We start from the raw sequence: 21,996 nt of genomic DNA, 5'->3' as shown, positions 1-21,996 counted from the left end.
ATCATGCTACTGCTGTTTTGCACACTGATGAGCTCTTTTTGATATAATACAAATCTGATCTGACGCATTTAATTTGTCAGTAGCAACAAAACAAACAACGTTAACGGAAGGCAGATCACATCTCGCTATATCAGCGAGTTTTTATGAAGTTCTCCATCATTTGCATTTAATCATTTGTGAAAATGTCACCCTTTAGCCACAATAAGAAAAGGCTAGAAGGAGCTTTTGATAAGATAGGAGAGGAAAACGACTTTCATTATTCAAGAAAATCTTTTATTCATCTGGAAATATATAAATCATTTATCAGTTTTAGCAGTAAAATTACTCCTTGGTTGTTATTATAACTTAGCTTTACTGCCCTTACTAGATTACAGCTCTGTGTAATGTAACATCCCGTGTCTTCACAATGAAGTGATGAATGTAGCGTCGAATGCAGAAGAGGGAAATGTTATGCCATGTCGCTGTAATTTCTACAAGTTAAGGGCATCGATCACTTAACACTCCTTTAATTATTCCATTGTATAAACTGGGCTGCAGCAAGCATGAGGTAATATTATACTACTTCATGCTGATCATGTTGTTGAAAGTATATACAGCAGAGGCACGAGTGAATATTTAATACTAACTGCATTTGTTAAGAAACAGATGGAGTTTGCAAAAACACCCAAGCGTGCTATAAACATGTGGTGCTGAGAACTTTTTTTTTTTAAATTCAAGACATGATTCAAAAAGTGTTTGCAATAAATTCTGTTTGCTTTAACCTGCTTACAGCTCCAGATGGGCAGAGTTTGCTTCATAAAACAACAGTGCCAGGGAGCATGGACTATTTCAGCTCATTTATGGGCTCCCAGAGGAAAGCAATATCCTAAATGAGATCTCCTCTGCCTTTCATTTACGTCTCCTAAACATAGTTGCGATTTATTTAAAATCCCTGTGTGATTTTAAGAAATGTTCTCGTCCTCCGTGTGAAATGTTGCCGCTGAGAAACAAACTGCGCAGCGTTTCAGTCTCACACTGATATTTATGAGTGTCACTTGGGTCTTTTATTATTTTTCTTACATGTTAAGGTTTGAGTCATTATGCTGCAATTGTAATCATCCGCAGACGAGATATTGTGCTTTACTTAGATGCTTAGAGCAGATGTCTGTGAATATCGGAAATTAGATTTAAAGAATTAAAACTTTTAGACACAGTCACAAAACATCAAAAGATTAAAAGCACGTATGAAGAAACAGAATAAATGACTTAAGTTATAAATTGAGAAAAAACATTTTTTTTAAGCATATTTAACTTCAGGTGACTTAGTAAGGACCTAGCCATCTCTAACAATTTGAAACAGTTCAGTGGAAATGATAGTTTCCACAACTCTCCACTGACTGCTCCATTGGCAGTGCAGAATAAACTTTCCAGTATGTGAGTAATGGTCGAACCAAAAGCATATTTCATTCGGGAATACCAGTGTTCAACTGCAGAAATTTATATCTGGTGGCATGGATATGTTCTGGAGACTAATTAAGTCAGAAATAAAACACAAGCTGGGTTGCAAAGAGGCTTGCAGATATGCAGCAACTATGGGCTACGACAGCTGCTGGCATGTGGGTTGGGACTGACGTCAACTTATTTGCTGGGAACTGCAGTTAAGCTTGACTTTGTGGCCTTCCAACTAACCAACTCAGGCTCAAGTTATTTTTTAAATACCCCAGTATGTTCAACAAATTATTAACTTTGCATTAAACACATGACATGTACTGCGCAGTTCTTTTATATTGCTTCTCATGAATCTTCTGTACATTTATTTATCTTATTTCACATCACCTCGCCTCTTCCACTGCTGAGGTGCTTCGAGTTTCTCAGCTGCGTGAACTACTTTCAAATATCGATTATTCCAGGACTGTTCCACTCTTTCATGAATGCTGGTCAGATGTTAAACCAGCATGGTTTTTTTTTTTTCTTCTTCACGTAATTGCTCAACCTGGCTGTGATGTTCCCAGAACTGCCCACATGTTTCCCATTTGCAAACAAAATACCATGCTTCAAACCCAGTCACAGCTGAAATGTGCTGTCACTGTCATCTGAGAGCGTTTATCCTCAAATTACAGATCCAACCGCTCAGCCTGCCACCAAGGAGATATTAAACGTATATGGTGCTGACACTGTCTGCTTTCTATTTGTACCTCAGTCACTATGTGTTTTTATCTATAGAGTTCTGTTTGAAAAACAAAAAAACAACTACTTAATTCAGGAGGTGACCTTTTCTCATAACCCATCTCAGATTGCATTTCTGGAATAGACTATACCTCCCGCAAAACAAGATCCATGCCATGAGAAAGGATCGTGCCTGCCTGAGGGTCAGAGGATTTTGACCTTCCAATATTGTTTTTACTGTAATGCCAGCAGGCAAAGAAAAATGACACAGAATTACAGATGGAGGGAGAGAGGGAGGGGCGGCTGGAGACTGCCTCTTAATGTGAGCTTGAATGTCACCTACAGTGAATTATATCAGGGTGTGCTTTGCTCATTCCTGCAGAAATTAATCTATTAAATCATTTCTGGTGCTTTCAGACTATTCATGAGAGAACATAACACAAAAAAACAAGGGTTTTTTTTATTCCACATGAATCCTTATACATTCTTTGCATTAGCCTGGGAGGAATAAAATTACTTTGAAGTCCTCTGAGCTGTAGTTTCTTAGAAATGCATCCACTAGACAATGAAATCGGCATATCAGAAGCCGTAATGCACACGATGGTTGTATTTTTTATGTAGGTGGCATAAAAACTTTCAGTGCAATTTAGCAGAGAACACACTCTGGGTGAGCACTCTGCAGCAGCTTGATAAGAGACTGAGTTCCTAGAAAAACAGAACACATTTAAATATGCAATATCACCCGGGGCTGTGAGACATTGACTAGCAAATGAAAAGAGAAAAGGGCCTGCCAAAGCCATGACAACTGCCTAACCACAACTAACAGGTGTTGCTTTACTAAACTAGGGATGCTATGCAAAACTCCATCATAGTGCTGGCCAGCCAGCCAGCCACGCAAATGGGGGTTCTTACTTTGTTTGCAAAGTGTTATGAATGAAGGCAGGTTGAGCAGAGAAGCTATAATGAAGGAAAACATCACAATAGGTGAGACATTTCAGAAAATCTGGTGAGCTCTCACCTTGGTAAAGAAGAGCAAATCCCTGGGCCTGGTTGGTTCGGTCAGAGTAGAAGTACAGTATGACAAAGTCGCCCGTGATGTTTACCAGATCCCGCGGAGGGCTTCGCCAGTCGAAGCGGGCCACCACTTGATTTGTGTAGCCATCCAATAGCTCCACCATGTCGGTCTGGTCGGAGATGTCAAAGAAGGTGAAATTGAAGAGGATGGCCGAGGATCCAGAGACCTGGATAGTCCAGTAGCAAACACGCCCAGCCCCGTATTTGTCAGGGAAGTCGGGGGAGTAGATCACTCCTGATGGAGAAGTGTAGTTCCCACCACAGGCCCCCACTCGGGCTGAAAAAAGAGCAGTAAAAAAATGCCGGTGTTATTCGTTTAAAGATTAAAAGTTGTGGAGATGGTTGACATCTGGTCTTGTGATCATGTTGTACATGACTTTTTGTGATTGGTCAGACACAAAGGACAGACATGTCCTTTGATTTTTAGCACCACAACACCATAGCTGTGGTATCTGATTTAATAAACTCAAGCTGATTTAGATTCAGAATTTAATTCAAAGCATCTTTACAAGATTCAGCCTAAAAACAGCCTGAAGAAGAATGTGGTTTAACTGAAGAGTATGTGAGTATTAAAAACAAGAAATAGGATTCACGCATAACCAGCAACAAAGCTTCTGGAAAATGAGCCTAACTGGACATAACATATGAATAAATGTTATGCAAGAAACATGTTTTTGAATGGACCAAAAAAAAACCTTTTCAGGAGACTGAAATATAGGTGGTCTGAGAGAAAACTAGACTGCTGAGCCTTTGGGCTTTAATTTCAGGCTGTACAAAACCTGATCTTTGATAGCAGATTTTGTCAGTCAAAAGTCTTTTCAGAGCAGATCCTGTCTTTGATGGCATGGCGGTATGGGTTTAGAATAAAGAAGAGCTAGCTGCAGGCAGGGTTACTAATTTTAAAATTGTAGGTGTGTTGTGTTCTGACTTCTTACAGCTTTACGATGATAAAAGAAATTAGCTGTCCCCAAATCAGATTTGTGCAAAATAAAACCAGACTAAATGTTTGAAAATTTATGTGAAATTACAGCAGAGATGTGAAAAGACTGAGATCCAGAATGACAACTGTCAGTGCTCACTGCTGAATATGATGACCCAGCCGTCTCCGCCGCAGGGCTGAGTGTGGTCACCGAAGCAAACATGGTTACACTCCATGCTAGGTGACTCGCCACGTTTCTGTAGGTCCACATCGTTGCCACAGAAACAGGCATATCCTGACTCCATACCAGCAAGCTGCAAAACAGAAAAAGGAGTTGTGCAACTGAGGAAAACACTGAGGGGGTCATTCTGCTGACTGCAAACACACATTCTTTCAGTTCTCTCAAACTATAAAGATTGTTGTTTTCCCATAAAATAAGACCTGATTACATTACATCTTTTCACTTTAAAAGGACCAATTATGTTTTTCATGTTCGATTTATGTGGAATTGTGTAAACGTGGGGTAAACAGTTGACTACATGTAGCTACTTCCCTCTGAAATAAGTGACTCGAGCCTAAAGCGCCCTAATTGCTCTTTCTCTCGTGATTACAAGATGTTGTAATCTGAGTCTGTATAACTGTGGCCTCTCAGCTGATTAGAAGACTCCCTTCAAACACGCAGCTGCACACGGGGTGTACAGAAGAAACGGTACAGGAATAACACCTATCTGTCTTTCAAATCAAAACTGTTAGTAAACCATTCCAGAAAGTGTCAGCGCAGGAATGTGACACGTCAAAAACCTTCACACATCTTGACCTCGCCACTGCTGGCCACTCGCTGTCAAAAGAGGTATTGTTCTTCATTCAGAAGGACGCCGTTGTTCGATATTCAGGCTCTAAACGAACACACGCAACTGAAGGTACTGGATAATTTCCTACTCATGGAATAAGAATTCACGCAGCCTCTGCTTCCACCCAGATGTATCAAGCTCCTTGTTGTATTATTCTATCTGATGCGGTTAAATTTGAGAACATGTACACAAATACTTTTGGCAGCGTAAACAAGCCATGGATTGCTGTCTCACTCATCAGGCATGCTCTCTGTCAGAAAGTCACGTGGGATCCATACTTCAGAGCACTGATGTTTCACGTGTGTATTGAGGACAGTGACAGTCCAAGGGTAGGCAGATGATGCCAGTCTGTTGCCATTTCCTGTAACATCTGCCTAACTGAGAGGGGAGGGGGTGCCTGTCAGTATCTGTCAATGCATACTGAGCTGAAGTGGATCTGCTGAGACAGAAAATTAACACCTGGCACTGTTTGTAGCAGGGACAATGGCACGCCAGAAACAGAGAGAAGGGAAAATGCAGTGAAGAGGAGGAACCCAGTGGGCTAATAACCATTCATTTCCAGCTGTCAGCCTTGATTATTGTGATGATTCGTCATCTGCTGGTTGGCTTCAAACAGGAAGTGTGATGGCTGAATAAAGAGGGCATCATCTAGATAACTGACAGAAAACTACCCATAAAAGCAGATGATTTACATAAAAGCCTGACTACTGCAAAAAGACTGCTCACGCCTGTTTTAAAAACAACAATTTACTCTGTTTTTACATCCAATAGGTGGAGAGATTTGAAGTGATAGGACAGAGGATAAACCATAAACCAATTACGGTTTGTTTTCCTCTTTTATTTTGGATTTTTTTTTTTACATTTAGTTTTACAGAACTTGTCATGTTTGATTGCAGTTGAAATAAAATTTCTCATGTTTTCTTGTTATTTAATATATTTTTAATTTAATTCCAAATCTCACCTTGTATCTTTGCTTCCTGCAGAAGCTGATACAGTTTTGGATAGTGAGTTTGTTGGAGGTCTCACTGGCACCAGTCAGGGTGGGGGGGTCACCACTGTCTCTGAAGCACCCCAAGTTTCCAGGCACTGTAGGGAGAGCAGACGAGAGTGGGAAAAAATGATTAGTTATATGCTGCATCTTAGATGCAGTCTGCATCACACAGTGAGGCGAGGTTTTCACATGATTAGGGAAGATCAAATGTATAATGGAATTAAAGTACAGCAGGTGTTAGAAACAAGTCGACAGATATGGAAAGAAATGGATTATATCATACAGAACATGCTTCAAACTATATTTACATGGTCTATATGCTGTTTCAATTTTCTAATCATGTTTGTGATTAACGCTTAATCTCAAAAACCCAGCCCAAAGAACAATCAGTGATGACACACTCGTCAAATATTCAGAACTCTGTTTGAAACTTCTAGCTTGAACTGTCAAGAAGCAAGCCAACTATTTGGCTTCTGAGAAAAAGAGAAGAGGAGGAGGAGGTGGAGAGCGGCAATGGAGGAAGAGGAGCAGAGAAAAGAAAAAGGGGTGAAGAGGACAAGGATGTTTAAATCATAGCGACACAGAGCTGGAATTTAGAAAATGTACCATGTCAGATTTGAGAGCTGTTGCATCAGATTAGGAATATAACATTTTCTAAATGTGTGACTGTGTGTGTGTGTGTGTGTGTGTGTGTGTGTGTGTGTGTGTGTGTGTGTGTGTGTGAGAGAGAGAGAAAATAATTTTTTAAAGTCTCACGTACAAAGAAAAAAAAAGGGGGGGGGGGGGGGGGGGGGGGGAGGTTCCATGTGGAATTTGTCACATGACAGGAAGAAGACCATGTCCAACACCTGGGCCTTTATTAACCTCAGATTTATTAAACTCAGTATTTTTGTAAAACACAAAAATTAAGAGCAGCATTAGTTTTGGCACGTTCCAAAATTAAGCTTTGCCAGCAATCGTTGTGTATAAACTTGCAACAGCTGGTTACAACACCCTTCAGTAAAGTGCACAATATTTCTGTTGCTTTAGTTGTTCAGCACTGTCTTCAGTCAGTCCTGCCTCTGCAAGCCAATTTGCAACCCATCTCTAAACCAACTCCTCATTTTTATCCTATGTCTGACTTTTTCCCAGTCATTGCCATCTACGCCTGTTTTATTTCTACACATAAACAGCACAGACGGCTAATAAAGTCTATTTAGGAAGACCCAAGCTAAGTGTTTTTGTCATTGATCAAACTGTGAAAATGCATGAATATTGGCTACATTTCACTGACAAGTTGCTAAGTGGATAATCTTTAAAAAATGACCTTTATCTTTTAAATATGACTTAAAGCTAGTGATTACAAACCACAAGATAGTGTTTACTAAAATTATAGATTACAGAAATCACATCACTCTTATGCTGGTTTCACTTTTCATATGAGGAGGCTGAAATCCTATTCATAAATCAGTTGTCCTGACGGACGTGTTATAAAAAAATATAATACTTCTGTGCTTTTACACTCAGACAGGCTTAAGCTGAACAATAGATCTTTGCACAGCAGCCACTTGACATCAAACAGTAGGTAAGCACAATTTCTAATCTCGTGAATTTTAGGCTCTTTGACTAAACAGAACAGAACCGACACTAAAAACATTACTTTTGAATTATTTTGTTGATACTTTGATGATAGCCTCTCATGTGCACCAAAAAGTTTCTCTGCATGCAAGTTAGATTTTACAATATGTGAGACCAATGCGCCAACAATGCCAGATGGATTTCTAACCAGACAGATAGACGAAAGATGGATGTTGACACCTTTCCAGATCACATTCGTGCAGATGAATCAAACTGTCTGCCCTAATCCACTATGTATTCATCAAATACTATACAATCTTTCAAAATCTAGTACAGTGATTAAACGCTGCAAAGCTTTTAAATTCAATGTAATAGCTTGGGAAGTGCCAATAAAGCCTCCAGCAATCTATATCCTATTTGTGATTTGCTTTTCATTTAAATCCAAATGCGCTTAAAGTTGTTTATTTTGATGTTCAGAGCTAAAATGAATTTGACAAACATAAGTAAATGCACACCCTGAAAGTAATTTCAACGGGAAGTTGAAAAAAAATTCTCTTCAGTGTAATTGGAAGTGGTGTCATGTGGCCTTAAGGTGTGAACGAGATCATTAGGGAACGATAGAAAAGACAAGAGCAAAGACTGCGTCCAAAATAGCTGTCAAGTCTGCTGTGAGATACAAGGACGCAAAAATCAAAAGCATGTGACACTGTGGTCTGTATTAAAGCATTTACAATTTCCAATTTCAAATGACCTTTAGTAAAAACTCAAAGTCTGATTTCTCCTTATTTCATACAGTCATGAAAAAGCACAGTGGCTGAAATCCTATAACTGGAAATCAAACCGCTACACAAAGATCATTGTTAGATTTTTGTGTAATGCAGGACAATCATAGTTTTGGAGATCAGCAACTTCCAGAAAAAAACGCACATTCTCCAAAGGGTCAGCGATGTGAGATCAGATGCAAAGAGGGTGCTGCACCAAAAACCTCCGCAATTGCTTTGGTCAACTACCAGATTGATGCAGTTGATCTTAGTCTGCATGGAAGACACTGAGTTGTCTGCAAAAAAAAAAAAAGATGACTGCCAAGACACGACTTTTACTTTGAAAGCAAGTGTTTTGCTTTCGATTTGCGTCACGTTGTTCACAGTTTCGTTATCGCTTGGTAATGATTTGCAAACTGGTGACCACGGCAACCTGCTGGCATCCAAAGAAATCCCATAGAGGTTTTCTCTTTGTGAGAAATTTCACACTAGCAATTGCTAGTAACCGCTTGCTTACTGGTCACAGAATATACCCTTTTCCCTAGGGATTGGTGGTTACCACTGGGTCATTAACTGGTCTCTAGGCCTGCAAGAATGGGGCTTTTACATTCAATTTCACAGCAAATGCGAGCCACCACTCACACATTTATGGTCACTGATGGCCTGTGAGGCCTTAATAGCATTTGTATTGATTTTTTATTTATTTCTCTAATGACATGCAAATAGAATCCCACAGAGAACTCCCCGCTAGTGTTTCCTCACGAATTGAGAAGAGCGCAAGACGTTCATTTGATCCTAAGACATTACACAATAGCAATTCCTGTCTATTTGTACAACAACACTGTCTTGCTTTGCGGGTACACCAAAGTCTGACAACATGCTCAGACACTGTAAAGTCCCCTGATACTGTACACCAACACTGTCCTAGAAATAAGAATCTCTTGAGCTCTGCCTGTCATCAAACATGCAGGCACAGCTCGGCTGATGACAGTAAGTTCCACCAGTGCACAAGCAGTTCCCAGCACGAAACAGAAAAACACTTCATCTATTTTTACAAGCCTGTCATGAAATGTGGAATATATTGGTATTGTGCAAACAAAAAAGGGAGTATGGATTTGCATTTGCATACAACTCTGTTTGAATGTTTATAACATTACTACAGAAGAGCATCAATCAAATCTGCCTTCATGAACTGAAGTGACCCTAATAAAGACCACACATGTGCATTGTCACTGGCGTGCCAGCTGCTGCCAAAGTTAACTTATTGGCTTGCACAAAGCACCAACAGAATCTGTAGATTCTCTCTGTTTGAGGCACAAAGACTCTTTGGGGAAAAAGTGTGACATGTTTTAGATTCTTCACAAATTGTTGTCCACAAGAATGTCCCCCACAGACTGCAAAATGAAGGCGAATAGAAAGAAAAATGGTGCTGAAACAGACTGGCAGAGAGACAGCCACTCCCTGCATTTCGCTCACATTTGATGACCGTTAAGTGACCGGCGAAATTTTGGCAGCAGCCAAGAACTGTGTTTGACAAATGACTCAACACTTGAAGACAAAGTCCTCAGACACACTCAGACCAGCAATAAATCATGTGCAATATTCCTTTTTCAGCCACAAACATGCCAGAGCTTTAGAAGAGATTAATGTGGTTGGTTGGGATGGGGGGATCATTTACTAAGACTCCACGGTGCACACTTGCAAAAGTAAGCACCAGATTATTTGACAGGTTAAAGGCAAACATGACAGTTATAAGAATGTTTGAGGTCTCTCGTATTTTCCACGGTGCTATAGAAGCGGTTTCTTTTTTATCAGTTGCTTAAGTACACACTAGCGGTGAGGTGCACAACAGGGAAGCAGAGAAGAAAAGAGAGATAAACACCTGGTAGGGAACCAGCAACTTCCCTCCGAGCAAGGCAGGCAGGTACTACTTCAATAGAGGTTTTGAAAAGCAGAGGAAAAAATGCTACTGCTGTGCTCAGGAGCTAGATTAAAGGCACAAATGCTCTTTTTCAACTTGGCTTTGACAAGAAGATTGCAGACTACACTTAATTTATCATTCTTTGTCCTCTTCTCGTTTTAGGGGCTGACAAGTACTGGCTGAGGAGCGGTAGGTGTCCGGCTCATACACCGGCGCACTGGAGGTTTGTGCAGAACTGAAGACGGCGACGGTCGCTTTTCTATGCACCGCCCTGCAGTGTGCATCCACAAAAAGCACAGAATTGTTCTTATATGAAAACTCCTGAGCACAGCAGCATCTCGCTTAAAAACATCTGCTTTGCAGGCGCAACAAGTGCAAATATCTTCACGTACAGTAAAAGAAAAAACACACACAAACACACTCAACACACTTCAAAGCCGTTGCTGGAATTTAGACTTTAACGAGCCAGAGGGGAGAAATGGAGGAAACACAAGGTGTATAAATGCTCCAGTTAGCCCACACCAGACCTCTGAAAACCCTGGGAGATCACAGTGGGGAAAGGGGGGGACTTCTACAATGTTTAAAAAACCCAGCCACACTCATCCCAACCTGGCAGCCTCAGCTCACTAAAGAGCAGTCAGCCAGCTTTCCCACAATGCACTGCAGACAGGAGGCACTGGGCAAAGCTGCAAAGTTCATGGGTGTCTGTTTAACAGGAGGTCTTGCCAGGCAGCAGACACAACAGCACCACTGACCTAAAACACATGAGAGAAAAAGAAAAAAAAGCTCCAACACAGAATGATGACAAACAACATCAAACATGTGCAGCAGGCTTTGGCAAATGTGCTTGGCAAGCAGTACGTGCAAGCTGGTTGATGAGCTGGAGGGACGAGCATAACATTAAGCAAACATAATTATAGTTATAAATTTCTATGACGTGGAGGGTAAAGAACTGAAGATATGCATAAGAATAAGCTACAGAGGGTGAGAGAGAGTTAAAGAAATGTTTTCTTTTTAATGGGACTCTGGGTAGGACTTCTTATTTCAACCCCGTTCGCCTGCACCACCCAGCAGAATGCTCCACACGAAGCAAGATAGTGAAGTTGAATGATGAATATGATTTTTCTGTATTATAATCACTGGAACACTGGAGAATTTGGCAGAAAAGTTATTCTTGCAGTCTGTCCTAATCCTATAATCTAGAAGAGATGAAAAAAATTTGAGTCTTTTCTGTCCCTAAAAGCAGGGTAGCAAAAAGAATCCTTACGGCACACATAACTCTATACCTAACTTTGAATGGACTCTCTATTCATGATTTGAACTGGCAAAAACGAATCCCGTCATTTGGTTTTGTTTTATTTAGTTTCTTTTTCTGTGAGCGGTTTGTGAGTTACCGTCTCAAGAATTTGGGACGTGGGAACAAAAAAATGTCAAGTTTAATGTCAAAAGGGGATGACTGACGATGCCCACTCAGGTGGTGAATGATATCGCTCTGTGGCTTCACTCTGTGGGTGATGGCACGAGGTCTCTAAATAACTGTGTTGAAATTTATGTTCACTTTCTAGATCAACTCGTCCGCCAGACTTATCAAGTACAAACAAAACTGACACAAAAACACACTGAACAACTGATTAATTTTCACATTTGGCTCAGAAAAAAGTATCACCTTGAACTACAGTAAATAGATATATATCATAATGTCCACTAGTTTACTAAAATATTACAAAAAAAAGAACTGATTTCCTGAGAATATAAGCACCAGATTTCAGGAAACAGCCTTCAACATCAGGGAAATGTGCAACGTGTAAGAAGTTCAAAGGTGTGAGGAATGAGGAAGCATCACTGTAGGAAACAAATTCTCTTTTCCACATCCTCATGCAGACTAGAGCCCAGAACAAAGCCCAGCTGGGCTCAGCCAATACTGATATCAATTTTTGAGAGAATAAAAAATCCATTATTATAACATCTGGCTCTGACTACCAATGCTTCAAAATCCTTAGAAAATAAGACAATACAAAGCTATACAGCTATACAAGCTCGCGCAACTTAATCAGGGCCGAGTCTGATGTATGGGGATAAAGATGTAGTGATGACAAGTGGGGAACCAGACATACACACACATGTAGAAAAAATGTAAAACACATTCATACTTTTAGATGAAAATGCCAAATTTCACTTATTTTATTTGTGTGCTTGGGATATAACCTTCTAAACATTATGTAGGCGATATAGACTATGGCAGCTGTAAGTATTAGTGTATACACTCTCTCAGAGGAAGTAAAACACTCTCATGGCAAGCATTTTGCTCGTTATGGTGAGAAATTTGGGAGGGAGGACTTGAAGATGGATGTTTACTTACTCCCACTGAGTGAGTTTAGTGATGCTCTGAAGCGCAACCGTGGCGCTCTCCCTGACTTCACAGCAAACGATTTATATAATTATGCTATCAACAGCCCATCAAATTATACTGGACCAGATCTGAAGTCCTGCAAAATGGGTAACAAACCTCAGTCACTGGACTCTTCCTGGAACTGCAGTCAGTGGACCAAGGGGACCACGGCCACTGGTCACTGCTCAGGTATTTACCTGATTTTTATTGCATTTTGATATTGATGTGTCACTGTGCATTACACTGTCGACAAGTGTATGTAGCTCATTTGTGATTGAGAGTTTTGGGATGCTAGAGTCTTAAAACTCTGGAGATCTATCTTTGGCGGCCCATACCCTGGGAGGGGTGACAGATTCTATTCTTAGCTTACTTAACGACAATAACTAAATGCGACAACATCAAGAATAAATAAACATGTTCCTGTTGGATTTCTTATGTTAGAACCAACTTCAGTTCAGGAGTGAGGCTTCAGGTGAGGAGGAAGAGGATGAGATGGAGACGAGGAGGAACGTAGCGGTGAAGGAGGCAGATAAAGAAGATGAGAAAGAAAAAAATAGAAATAGAAAATGAATATATAAAAAGTAAGAGTGTCAAATGGTCAAATATTCTTTGAAACAGATACTGTTAAAGTTTAAAATTCAAACAACTTATAACTGACCCAACTATTTATCAAAGAAATAGTCTTTTTCACCTTCCAACCTTCCAAATCAGCAGGAAAGCGATAAAAAAAATTTTTTTTGTGTCCTTGATGATTGCAACACCCAACAGCCAGTGATCATTTCTGTGTAAACAATGCATGACTTATTGGACGTGATCACTACCAGTTGTCACGTCCAATATGGCGGACAGCTCTTGAGCGATGTGCACATGATGTCACGTGCAAAACATATAGCATTTCCTTCTCTTCTGAATGTTTTGTGAGCACAGAAAGATTCATCGGTTTTTCCTTTTATGAATCCATCCATCCATCCGCTTCCGCTTATCCTTTTCAGGGTCGCGGGGGGCGCTGGAGCCTATCCCAGCTGTCATAGGGCGAGAGGCGGGGTACACCCTGGACAGGTCGCCAGTCTGTCGCAGGGCTAACACTCAGGGACAGACAACCATTCGCACTCACATTCACACCTAGTGGCAATTTGGATTATCCAATTAACCTATCCCCACAAGCTGCATGTCTTTGGACGGTGGGAGGAAGCCGGAGTACCCGGAGGGAACCCACACAAACACGGGGAGAACATGCAAACTCCACACAGAAAGACCCCGGCCTGATGGTGGAATTGAACTCGGGACCTTCTTGCTGTGCGGCAACAGTGCTAACCACCGTGCAACCACCGTGCTGCCTGAATCATGGCCCTCAAACATTTTTATAGACACCTGTTTCCTTGACAGCTTAATTCATTATATTCACATCAAATCTGAAATCTCGAGAGATTTAGTTTCGATAACACTCTAGATAAGAGAAAATCGCTGAAAAGTATCGCCGCTAACAGCGTGTAAAACCCGTTTATTCAAAAAATATAAACCTTAAAATGATTCTTTAAGCATCACCAATGCTTCATTACCATCCAATCACACCATAACAAAAAGCGAATTAGTGCGTTCAGATTAGAGACGGGACGTTCTAGATGTGTGGTCACAAAGCAGAAGCAGGATTTTAAAGGCACATTCCTCAAGTGCTAATAGGCTCAATTGAAGTAATTTAAAACACAGGTATGTCGACGCCTTGGAAACTCTCCCGGCAGCCCATTAATCCACCACCAGCAGGTTAACCATTCAAATCGGAGGCGCACACACACACCGCTTGAAACATGCACTGCCTTCTGAGGAATGCTAACTGCAACAAAGCAAGAAAACAACACTTATCACAGTTGGTGTTTATGTGCTGTTTTTTTCTCCTTTCCATCCCGTTCTGTCTCTCTGCCTTCATTCCTCGCTCTGTCTCCCTTTCATTGTGTCTCGGCCCCATTTATTACCCCTTTTGTAGTACAGTATGCTCAATACATAAACAAATACAGCTGCTGCATTTCATCAAGCCTTTGAATAGTCTTGTCGACTGCACCACAGCCCACGAGAACACAAGAGAAATCGAGAAATATGCCACAAACTCCCCCAGGAGAATCATTTCTGGAAACTCAGTATTGTTTGTAAGGAGGTGGGTGTTGCCATTATGTGTTTCTGCTGCGTTTATGCTTTGTTTTTCTATGGAGATCATAAATTCTCCAGCCTGTAAATGGGAACAGTTTACAGTTATACAATAAAGGACTTATTATTGGACAGAATGAGAGAAGCATTTGTATCCAGCAGAGTGACTTTGCAAGTTGGACATTCAAAGCACGTTACTTTGCGTGTGTGTGTGTGTGTGTGTGTGTGTGTGTGTGTGTGTGTGTGTGTGTGTGTGTGTGTGTGTGTGAAAGAGCGACAGAGAGGCAAATGCACTGCATATTGCGCTTGTTTACTGTATATGATGTCTGTTTCTTATCCCATTTAAACATTTCTGTAGTGTAGTGGTGACTGTGTCACAATGTGATTGTGATGGAGGAGATCAATGTCTCATCCCAGGGGCCTGGGATACTGACTAACCATCTAATTAGAGGGAACAAGCAGGAGCCAAAGCTTTAAGTGAATAATTAGTGCTCTCAGAGTCCGAGAAGAACAATGCAGGGAAGAGATGAAAAACGATCACCATACCACATCACTGCCTCCCCTCACAAAACCAAACAGCCTGTGTCCTGAGGAGTTTTATGAGACTTGATATCAGAGCAGCTGGGAGATGAAGAGAGAAGCAGACGCTCTGTGACCACCTCAGATGTTAAATAAGCTCCTTTATTTATCATCTTGCAATTTCAGTAAAAACGACACACGAGCAGAACTTCAAACTTGTGACACTTTTACTCATTGGCAGTATTTCTATCAGCATCGGGCAAAAACAATAAGTGCATCATTCTTGCATCCCTTATTTGGTCCAATTGGCATCAGCAACAGTTTTGCTGAAGCTGTGTAACCGCAGAGGACACTAAAACACAACAATGGAAAGATAGATGGAAAAAGCATTTTTCCAGACATCCTTTGAAACCTTATGAGAGTAGGTAATAAAAGACTAGCAGCTACAAGCACCAGTAATGGTCCCTTTAAACGCACAACTTTTTTTTTTTCTTCCTGAGGATGAAGCAAGAGAAAAAAACATGCAGTCATTAATCAAAGAGCCTTATTAAAGAGGGAGTTTAAATGTGATCCATAAAATTCATGGGATATTTGTCCATTAGATAATTAAATACTCCATTTTATCCACGCAGCTGATATTTTCGTTTGAGGGTAACACAAAACAACGATGAAAGAAAAACTGAAAGAAAAACTGAAATGAATCCTCTGGGAGGCATAAATGTGCCGCAGGAGAATGTGGTCTGCATGCCTGCACTCATCAGGTGGTTACCAAAAACACATATTATCATGGACCATAAATACATTTAATTCATTGTGCTTCATGGAATTCAGCCAAAAATGTTTGCATTTTTCCTTGATCGGTTGAGAAGGCCCGAACTACAATTAGAGGAAAGTTGATCACGAATAGACAAAAACAACCAAATATATCGAGCCCCCGAAGAAACTCTACTAATTAAGTTATTATTTGTAATTTCAAGTGCAATATCTCAGCAACTAATGGATGTACTGCCATGAAATTTGGTGCAAAAGTGCACTGCCCCCCACCACCCCAGGCCCATTGGCTTTAGAGAGAATTGGCAAATATTTGCATTTGCCAAACAAATATTGCACAACAAGAAGATTAGTAGAGATTACTTTTACTTGGCTTACAGGGCGTCTTTATACAGACTCACAGAACTGCTGTAATGTGAGTTCTAGTCAGTTAACCTTACCTTTAAAAAAAGCATAAAAACCAATTGCCTTGAAAATGAAATATGGGATGGGTGTGTTGTACTACCAAAGGGTGCAGGACACTTGCATATCCTATAGTTTGAGTAATAAAGTAAAAACTGTACAGAGTACTTGATAGATTAGATTTAAATGTAGTCTTTTAGTATATTCCCAGAATGACTCTTTTAAAAACACCCAATTAAGTGAGACACACTGTCTGCACACACTGCAGACTCATTTTGTCACTGTCACTACTTTCCAATATGAAAACTTAGACCGACTATGATAAAGCATTTTGATCAAAGTTAGCAGAAAATGGGCAAACCTGCAAAACACACACACTTACACACACAAAACAGGTAAAAACACTAGGCGATCGAATGCCATTTGCCATACAATAGACACTAAATAAAATTAAATATATTATAACTGTGCAGAGCTGATCTACATTTGGCAGCGAGCCCTCATTTGTGAGCCCTAAAGTAGCTGACCTGCTATTCATCTCCTCCTCGTTCCCAGGAGAAATACTAAACAATGGCCATCTACTCATTAGCAAACATTCTACACAGGCAGCTCACCTCGTGATCAATACATCTAATTCCCTAATGGTCCTGACTGATTTAACCCCAGACATTTTGAGAATGGGAAGGAGCCAAAGACGGGGTCTGAGAGACCATATTTACCTGATTGTCCTCTGGTTTGTTTTTGTGTGTTTACTTTCTAGATTGCATTTAAAAGTTTCCTCATAACACTTCATACAGGTATTCTCCCTGAGGGCAGGTGTGGGTGGAGGTGAGCTTTAAGGAGGTCAGAGGTCACAATAAGCTAATAGTAGTAATTTCAAAACTCCTCTGCCCACTTCTTCAGGTAAGGGCAGGCCTAATGAAAGTGAAAGGGGCATGTCAACCCCATAAAGAAGTGAAGCTTAGTACTAAAAACATTTAAAAAGTCACTTCACTTCTTCCAGAATAGTTAACCTAATATATGGCACAAAGTTTTAGTCCCATTATTGCAAAGCAGTAACCATCTAATTCTAGTCACGGAGCACCTGCGAGAACACTATACATAAAACTGCATTAAAAAGAAGGAGTTTGGCATGTTTCTGCGAAAAATGTGCAATTAATTTGGCTGGGAGACAATAATCTTGGCAGGTAACATTTTTTTAATTTATACTCTCTGGGTACTTGCGTCAAAAATCTGAATTCAGGCATTAGTTGCACTTGGTTGCGCACAGACACAAACACATGCACGCACTTACACTATTTCATCCTTAATAGAAGCCTCCATTTAACAAAATGAGTATCCTTTTGTGAATGTAATGATTTTAAGGGAAACCACATTATAAGGCTCTCTCGGATCATCTGTTATGTTCATTCTTTGTGTTTTAACAACACAGAATGACTCATATTTTCAGTTTTCCCATTATAAAATGTGTTTGTGTGGGGGGAGAATCTCCAGAGAAAACTCATAAGTACAGCATGACTGACCTTACCTCAACTTCAGTACTTATAATTTTTTACATACAGGAGCTTATTAAAGAAATAAGGAAATGCCTAAATTAGCTCACTTCATTAAATGTTCTCTCTGAGACTCTAAATATCTCACTGGGTTTTGCACTGGTAACAGTGCAGGGACACGCACGTGCACACACACGTGCACACACACGTGCACACACACGCATGCAATGTTGCCTGAACCTGTGTCAGTATTATGGCCGAAAAGCTGGCTGTGGTGAAAGCTGGTGCAAGACCACCTAAGGGAAATATTCGGCCTCTAAAAACAATGACAGAGTGAGAAAAATACTGCAGTAGCAAAACCTGAAGGCATCCCTGGTTTAGGCAACCACAGCAGCCACGAGGCAGGGCTGTGGTGCTTCGGTCCGGGCTTCCAAACCACATGTCCAACTTGTCTTGACCTCTTGCTTATTTTGATTTGCACTTGTCCTCGTCTCAGACACTCATTCAACCATTTACTTGAGCTTTCCTGTCAATCATAGCATACTAAATAAAAACTTTCTCCAACCCGTTCCCTTTTTCCCAGAGCTTAAACTTAAGGAACACCACCCATGTATAATCATTCAGCGCTGGATGGTGTCACATTAGGACTAACTCTGACATGAAAATAAAAACATAGAGACAAGCCTGCATTAGACACCTCTAGATGAGTCTCGCCTACAACCTTACTTGACCTGCTGTTAGTTTGTAATACATGAAGAAAACAGATGCAAGACATTAAAAGCAAAACACAGTTTAAGTGTTAGGCATTTCTGGACATTATTGGGGGAAATGAAAAATTCAAAAATGAATCCTTAATTTAAAACACATTTTATATTGTACAGACATTTTATTACAATATCTGCTACTTTGACTTTTTACCTATTCACGGTAGATTTGTATAAAAACACACAGATTTACGGTTACAGAAGCTTAAAGTCAATTTTATACAAAAATCTGAAGGTCTTTATACAATTGTGTAGTGTATTTAGTAGATTTATATAAACTGTCAAACAATCTGGTTGATGCCCTTTAGATTGTTTTTATTAATCACAACCTTACAAACCCAGTGGTTCTACTTTTTGTTACTAACTGAATCCAAATCATTAACTGGGTGGAAGGATGTGGTATACTGCATCTTTCTATATAATGGGGACAAAAATAATCTACACTACAAGGAAAGGGTTTCATTAAAGTTTACAGCTTGTATTTAAGCAGTGACGATGGACATTTATAGCAACTTCAAAAGTAAGTTAAGTCCAAGAAACACTCGTTTCAGACATTATAAACCTTCGACATGCAGACTGTTCACTTTCCTCACGAAACACTGAACAAGAACGACGAGGACGAGCACACCTGATCGCATTCACTCAAGAGTACGTCAGGGTTTACTAAGGTGATCCGCAACTTCAAAGTGGCATTTAGCGTCATCATAAATCACCGTAAATGAAGGCACTTATCTCAACACTTCATATTTACCTCAACGTTCAGCAATAAAACCTGAACCAAACACATTACTGCTTTGTTTTAATGCTTTTTAAGGTGTGACTGGTTAGCCTTGCCAGATGAGTGTAGTACTGCTCATATTGAGACTATTGTTGCATGTTGACCGGCAGCGTTAGTCAGACATTCCCTCAATTGTTTAAACAGATAAAAGAATAACTTACTGTAAGTGAGGTGCAAACACATTGACAGCTCTGTAACAAAATGATATCTTAAAGTATCACAGAGCTTAAGGGAATATTGGCATAAAGATAATGTCTCTCATCCTAACACCACCCAGCAGGTATCGTCAGCCACAGCAACAATGTCTAAAATAAACAGAGACTGTACACCACACTCACATAGTCTATATAACTTGAAATAAATCGGCAACATGGGCAAGCTTAGCTGGGTTTATCAACTCTTATTATTCCTAGGATTGGTCATGGAAAAATGTATTTTCAAACTATTCTAGTGAAGGAAACCAAGGGGAAAACTCAAATGCTCCACATCTCCATACTACAGGAACACAGTGGCATAACAAGTTTTTCTTGGTTATATGCTGTTGAAAGATGAGCTTCCAATGTGCACATCAAAGCGACTTTATCTTGGCAAACGCTTGAAGACTTCACCCTGACAGTTTCACTCTGTCAGTCAAATTCAGTCAGCGCATAGCATCAAGCAAATGCGTGTCAGCTTCAAGGAGCCACACCAAAAGAAAATGTCTCTGCAGTATGGAATGCTTTAGGGAAGGAACCATCACACTGTCAGTGGTCATGTAAACAAGCATTTCAGAACATCACAACAGAGACGTACAGCAACAGAATCCTTTGTAAAAAAGTTAGGTCTATAATTTTAACCAGATTTTTTTTTCGTGTTTTTTTTGTCATCTTATCAATCACTAATATGACTGCATGTTTTAACAAGTGAGTAAAGCATATTTTCAAACTGAGCTAATGTTTGATGAATCTGCTGTCAATGCAAGTAACCACAAACTCATTTTTTCTTTTACCTCCCACTTACTGTCTCACTTTGAATTAATGGATTTAGCAGTTGCATTTGTTTTAAATTTAATAAACCTGCTGGTTTGGTCGCAGGTTTTCCTTCCACCTCATTAGAAAATTACTTCCTCCCAACAGACTGTATATAAAGGATGGATGTAGCTTTTAAGTCTAAAATGTAAAACCAGTTTTGAAGTTCCTTAAAATGCATTCTTTCTAACAGCCAGACTCTTTTGGTTAAAAAAAAGTCTCTTCAGCAAACATTCTGGTCTCTACTGATATTATTATTTAGGGCAGACTCGTCTTGTCATTGTCGAGTCACTAGAACACGAGCAGGCAGGACGGTTGCTCTGACACATTCACCCCATGGTCAAGATACCAAGACAGCCATGATCAAAATGCTCAGCTTGAGGTGTTACAACGGGAATTTACTACTTTACTTGTGACATCAGTGCGGCCATGTCCATCCTTTATATATCCTTCCTCAGAAAATGATTTCACAAGCTGTTGCATGTATAAAATTGCATGTAAAATTGCATGTAAAAAATGAGTGGCGTCACCTTTAACTTGGCATCCTGTAGAAGGGAGCTTTTTACGTTGAGTTTAACATTATCACAAGTGTGCACATCATCCCAAACCCATCACAGGCAAGCTTTAACCTCCAGTCTCTGGGTCAAAAAATGGGTGTGTTGAGGCCTTCTGACGTGCATGTTATCACGTTGTGTATGTTGTTTCAGGAATACTTGTATGGGTTTAGTAAGACACGACAGATGCGATCACTTAGTTGGAGGACCTGAGTGGACTTGTTGCTTTCTACAGCTCATTGCTAAAACATAGCCCTCTCGGCACACTAAAAGCCTGGTTAAAATGTATCAGCATTCAACTCACCTACAACGTTGAGAAAATTACATTTCACAATGAATGAAAGAGTCACATTACTCAAAAGAACATTCAGTGCAGTTTAATAATGAGATAATTTTAGGGGAATTGAGATTTTAGTTATGTGAAAATGTTTAGAACTGCTGTCAGAAGAGCAAGGCTAATGTTCGAAGCAAGATGTGGACTTCAATATATAACGACAGCGAGCATTTACCGATCTGGCAACGAGGAGCGGCTCTACCTTTAGGACAAAACTTGCTGCGCAGCTGTCATTGTGTACAGACGTGCACTGACAGCGTGCCTTTTTGAAATGTTTAGACAATTCCACCACATGACGCTGCCATGAGGGATTACTAAGATCAACAAATGTACTGACCTACGCTGTAATCCACACTGTCAGACGTTGTGTTCCTGGCCTCGTGTGACCTGCCTGCCTGTGGATGCTCCATCAGGGTGTGTCACCCTCAACAGGGGTGGCATGACCCTAGATGACAGGAAACCCAGCTGGATCACAGACGAACCACTAGCAAGGCTGCGGCAGGTGGCTCAGCGAGTGGCGACCCACTACCAACCACACGACATCAAACGTAAGCAAAAAAAGCAGACAAAACGAAGGCACAGACAAAACAAAAGTGAGACAAAATGAAAACACAGACCACTGTTGCC

The 21,996-nt window shown here is 40.3% G+C and overlaps 1 protein-coding gene across 3 annotated transcripts in view; it reads right to left on the bottom strand.

The window, feature by feature from the left end:
* Positions 1-21,996, bottom strand: part of LOC120745413 (sushi domain-containing protein 2-like) — a 114,283-nt gene that overhangs the window by 5,750 nt on the left and 86,537 nt on the right. For all 3 annotated transcript variants that reach the window (XM_040050237.1, XM_040050238.1, XM_040050239.1), the window contains 3 exons: positions 5,951-6,075; positions 4,299-4,452; positions 3,164-3,496 (listed from right to left, as the gene is read on the bottom strand). In XM_040050237.1, coding sequence (XP_039906171.1) covers positions 3,164-3,496; positions 4,299-4,452; positions 5,951-6,075 — 612 coding nt within the window. The remainder of the gene's footprint in view (positions 1-3,163; positions 3,497-4,298; positions 4,453-5,950; positions 6,076-21,996) is intronic.

The sequence above is a fragment of the Simochromis diagramma genome, unplaced genomic scaffold (assembly GCF_900408965.1).
Source record: "Simochromis diagramma unplaced genomic scaffold, fSimDia1.1 OVJJ01000131.1, whole genome shotgun sequence".
NCBI lineage: Eukaryota > Metazoa > Chordata > Actinopteri > Cichliformes > Cichlidae > Simochromis > Simochromis diagramma.
This window is presented reverse-complemented; position numbering and strand designations above follow the sequence as displayed.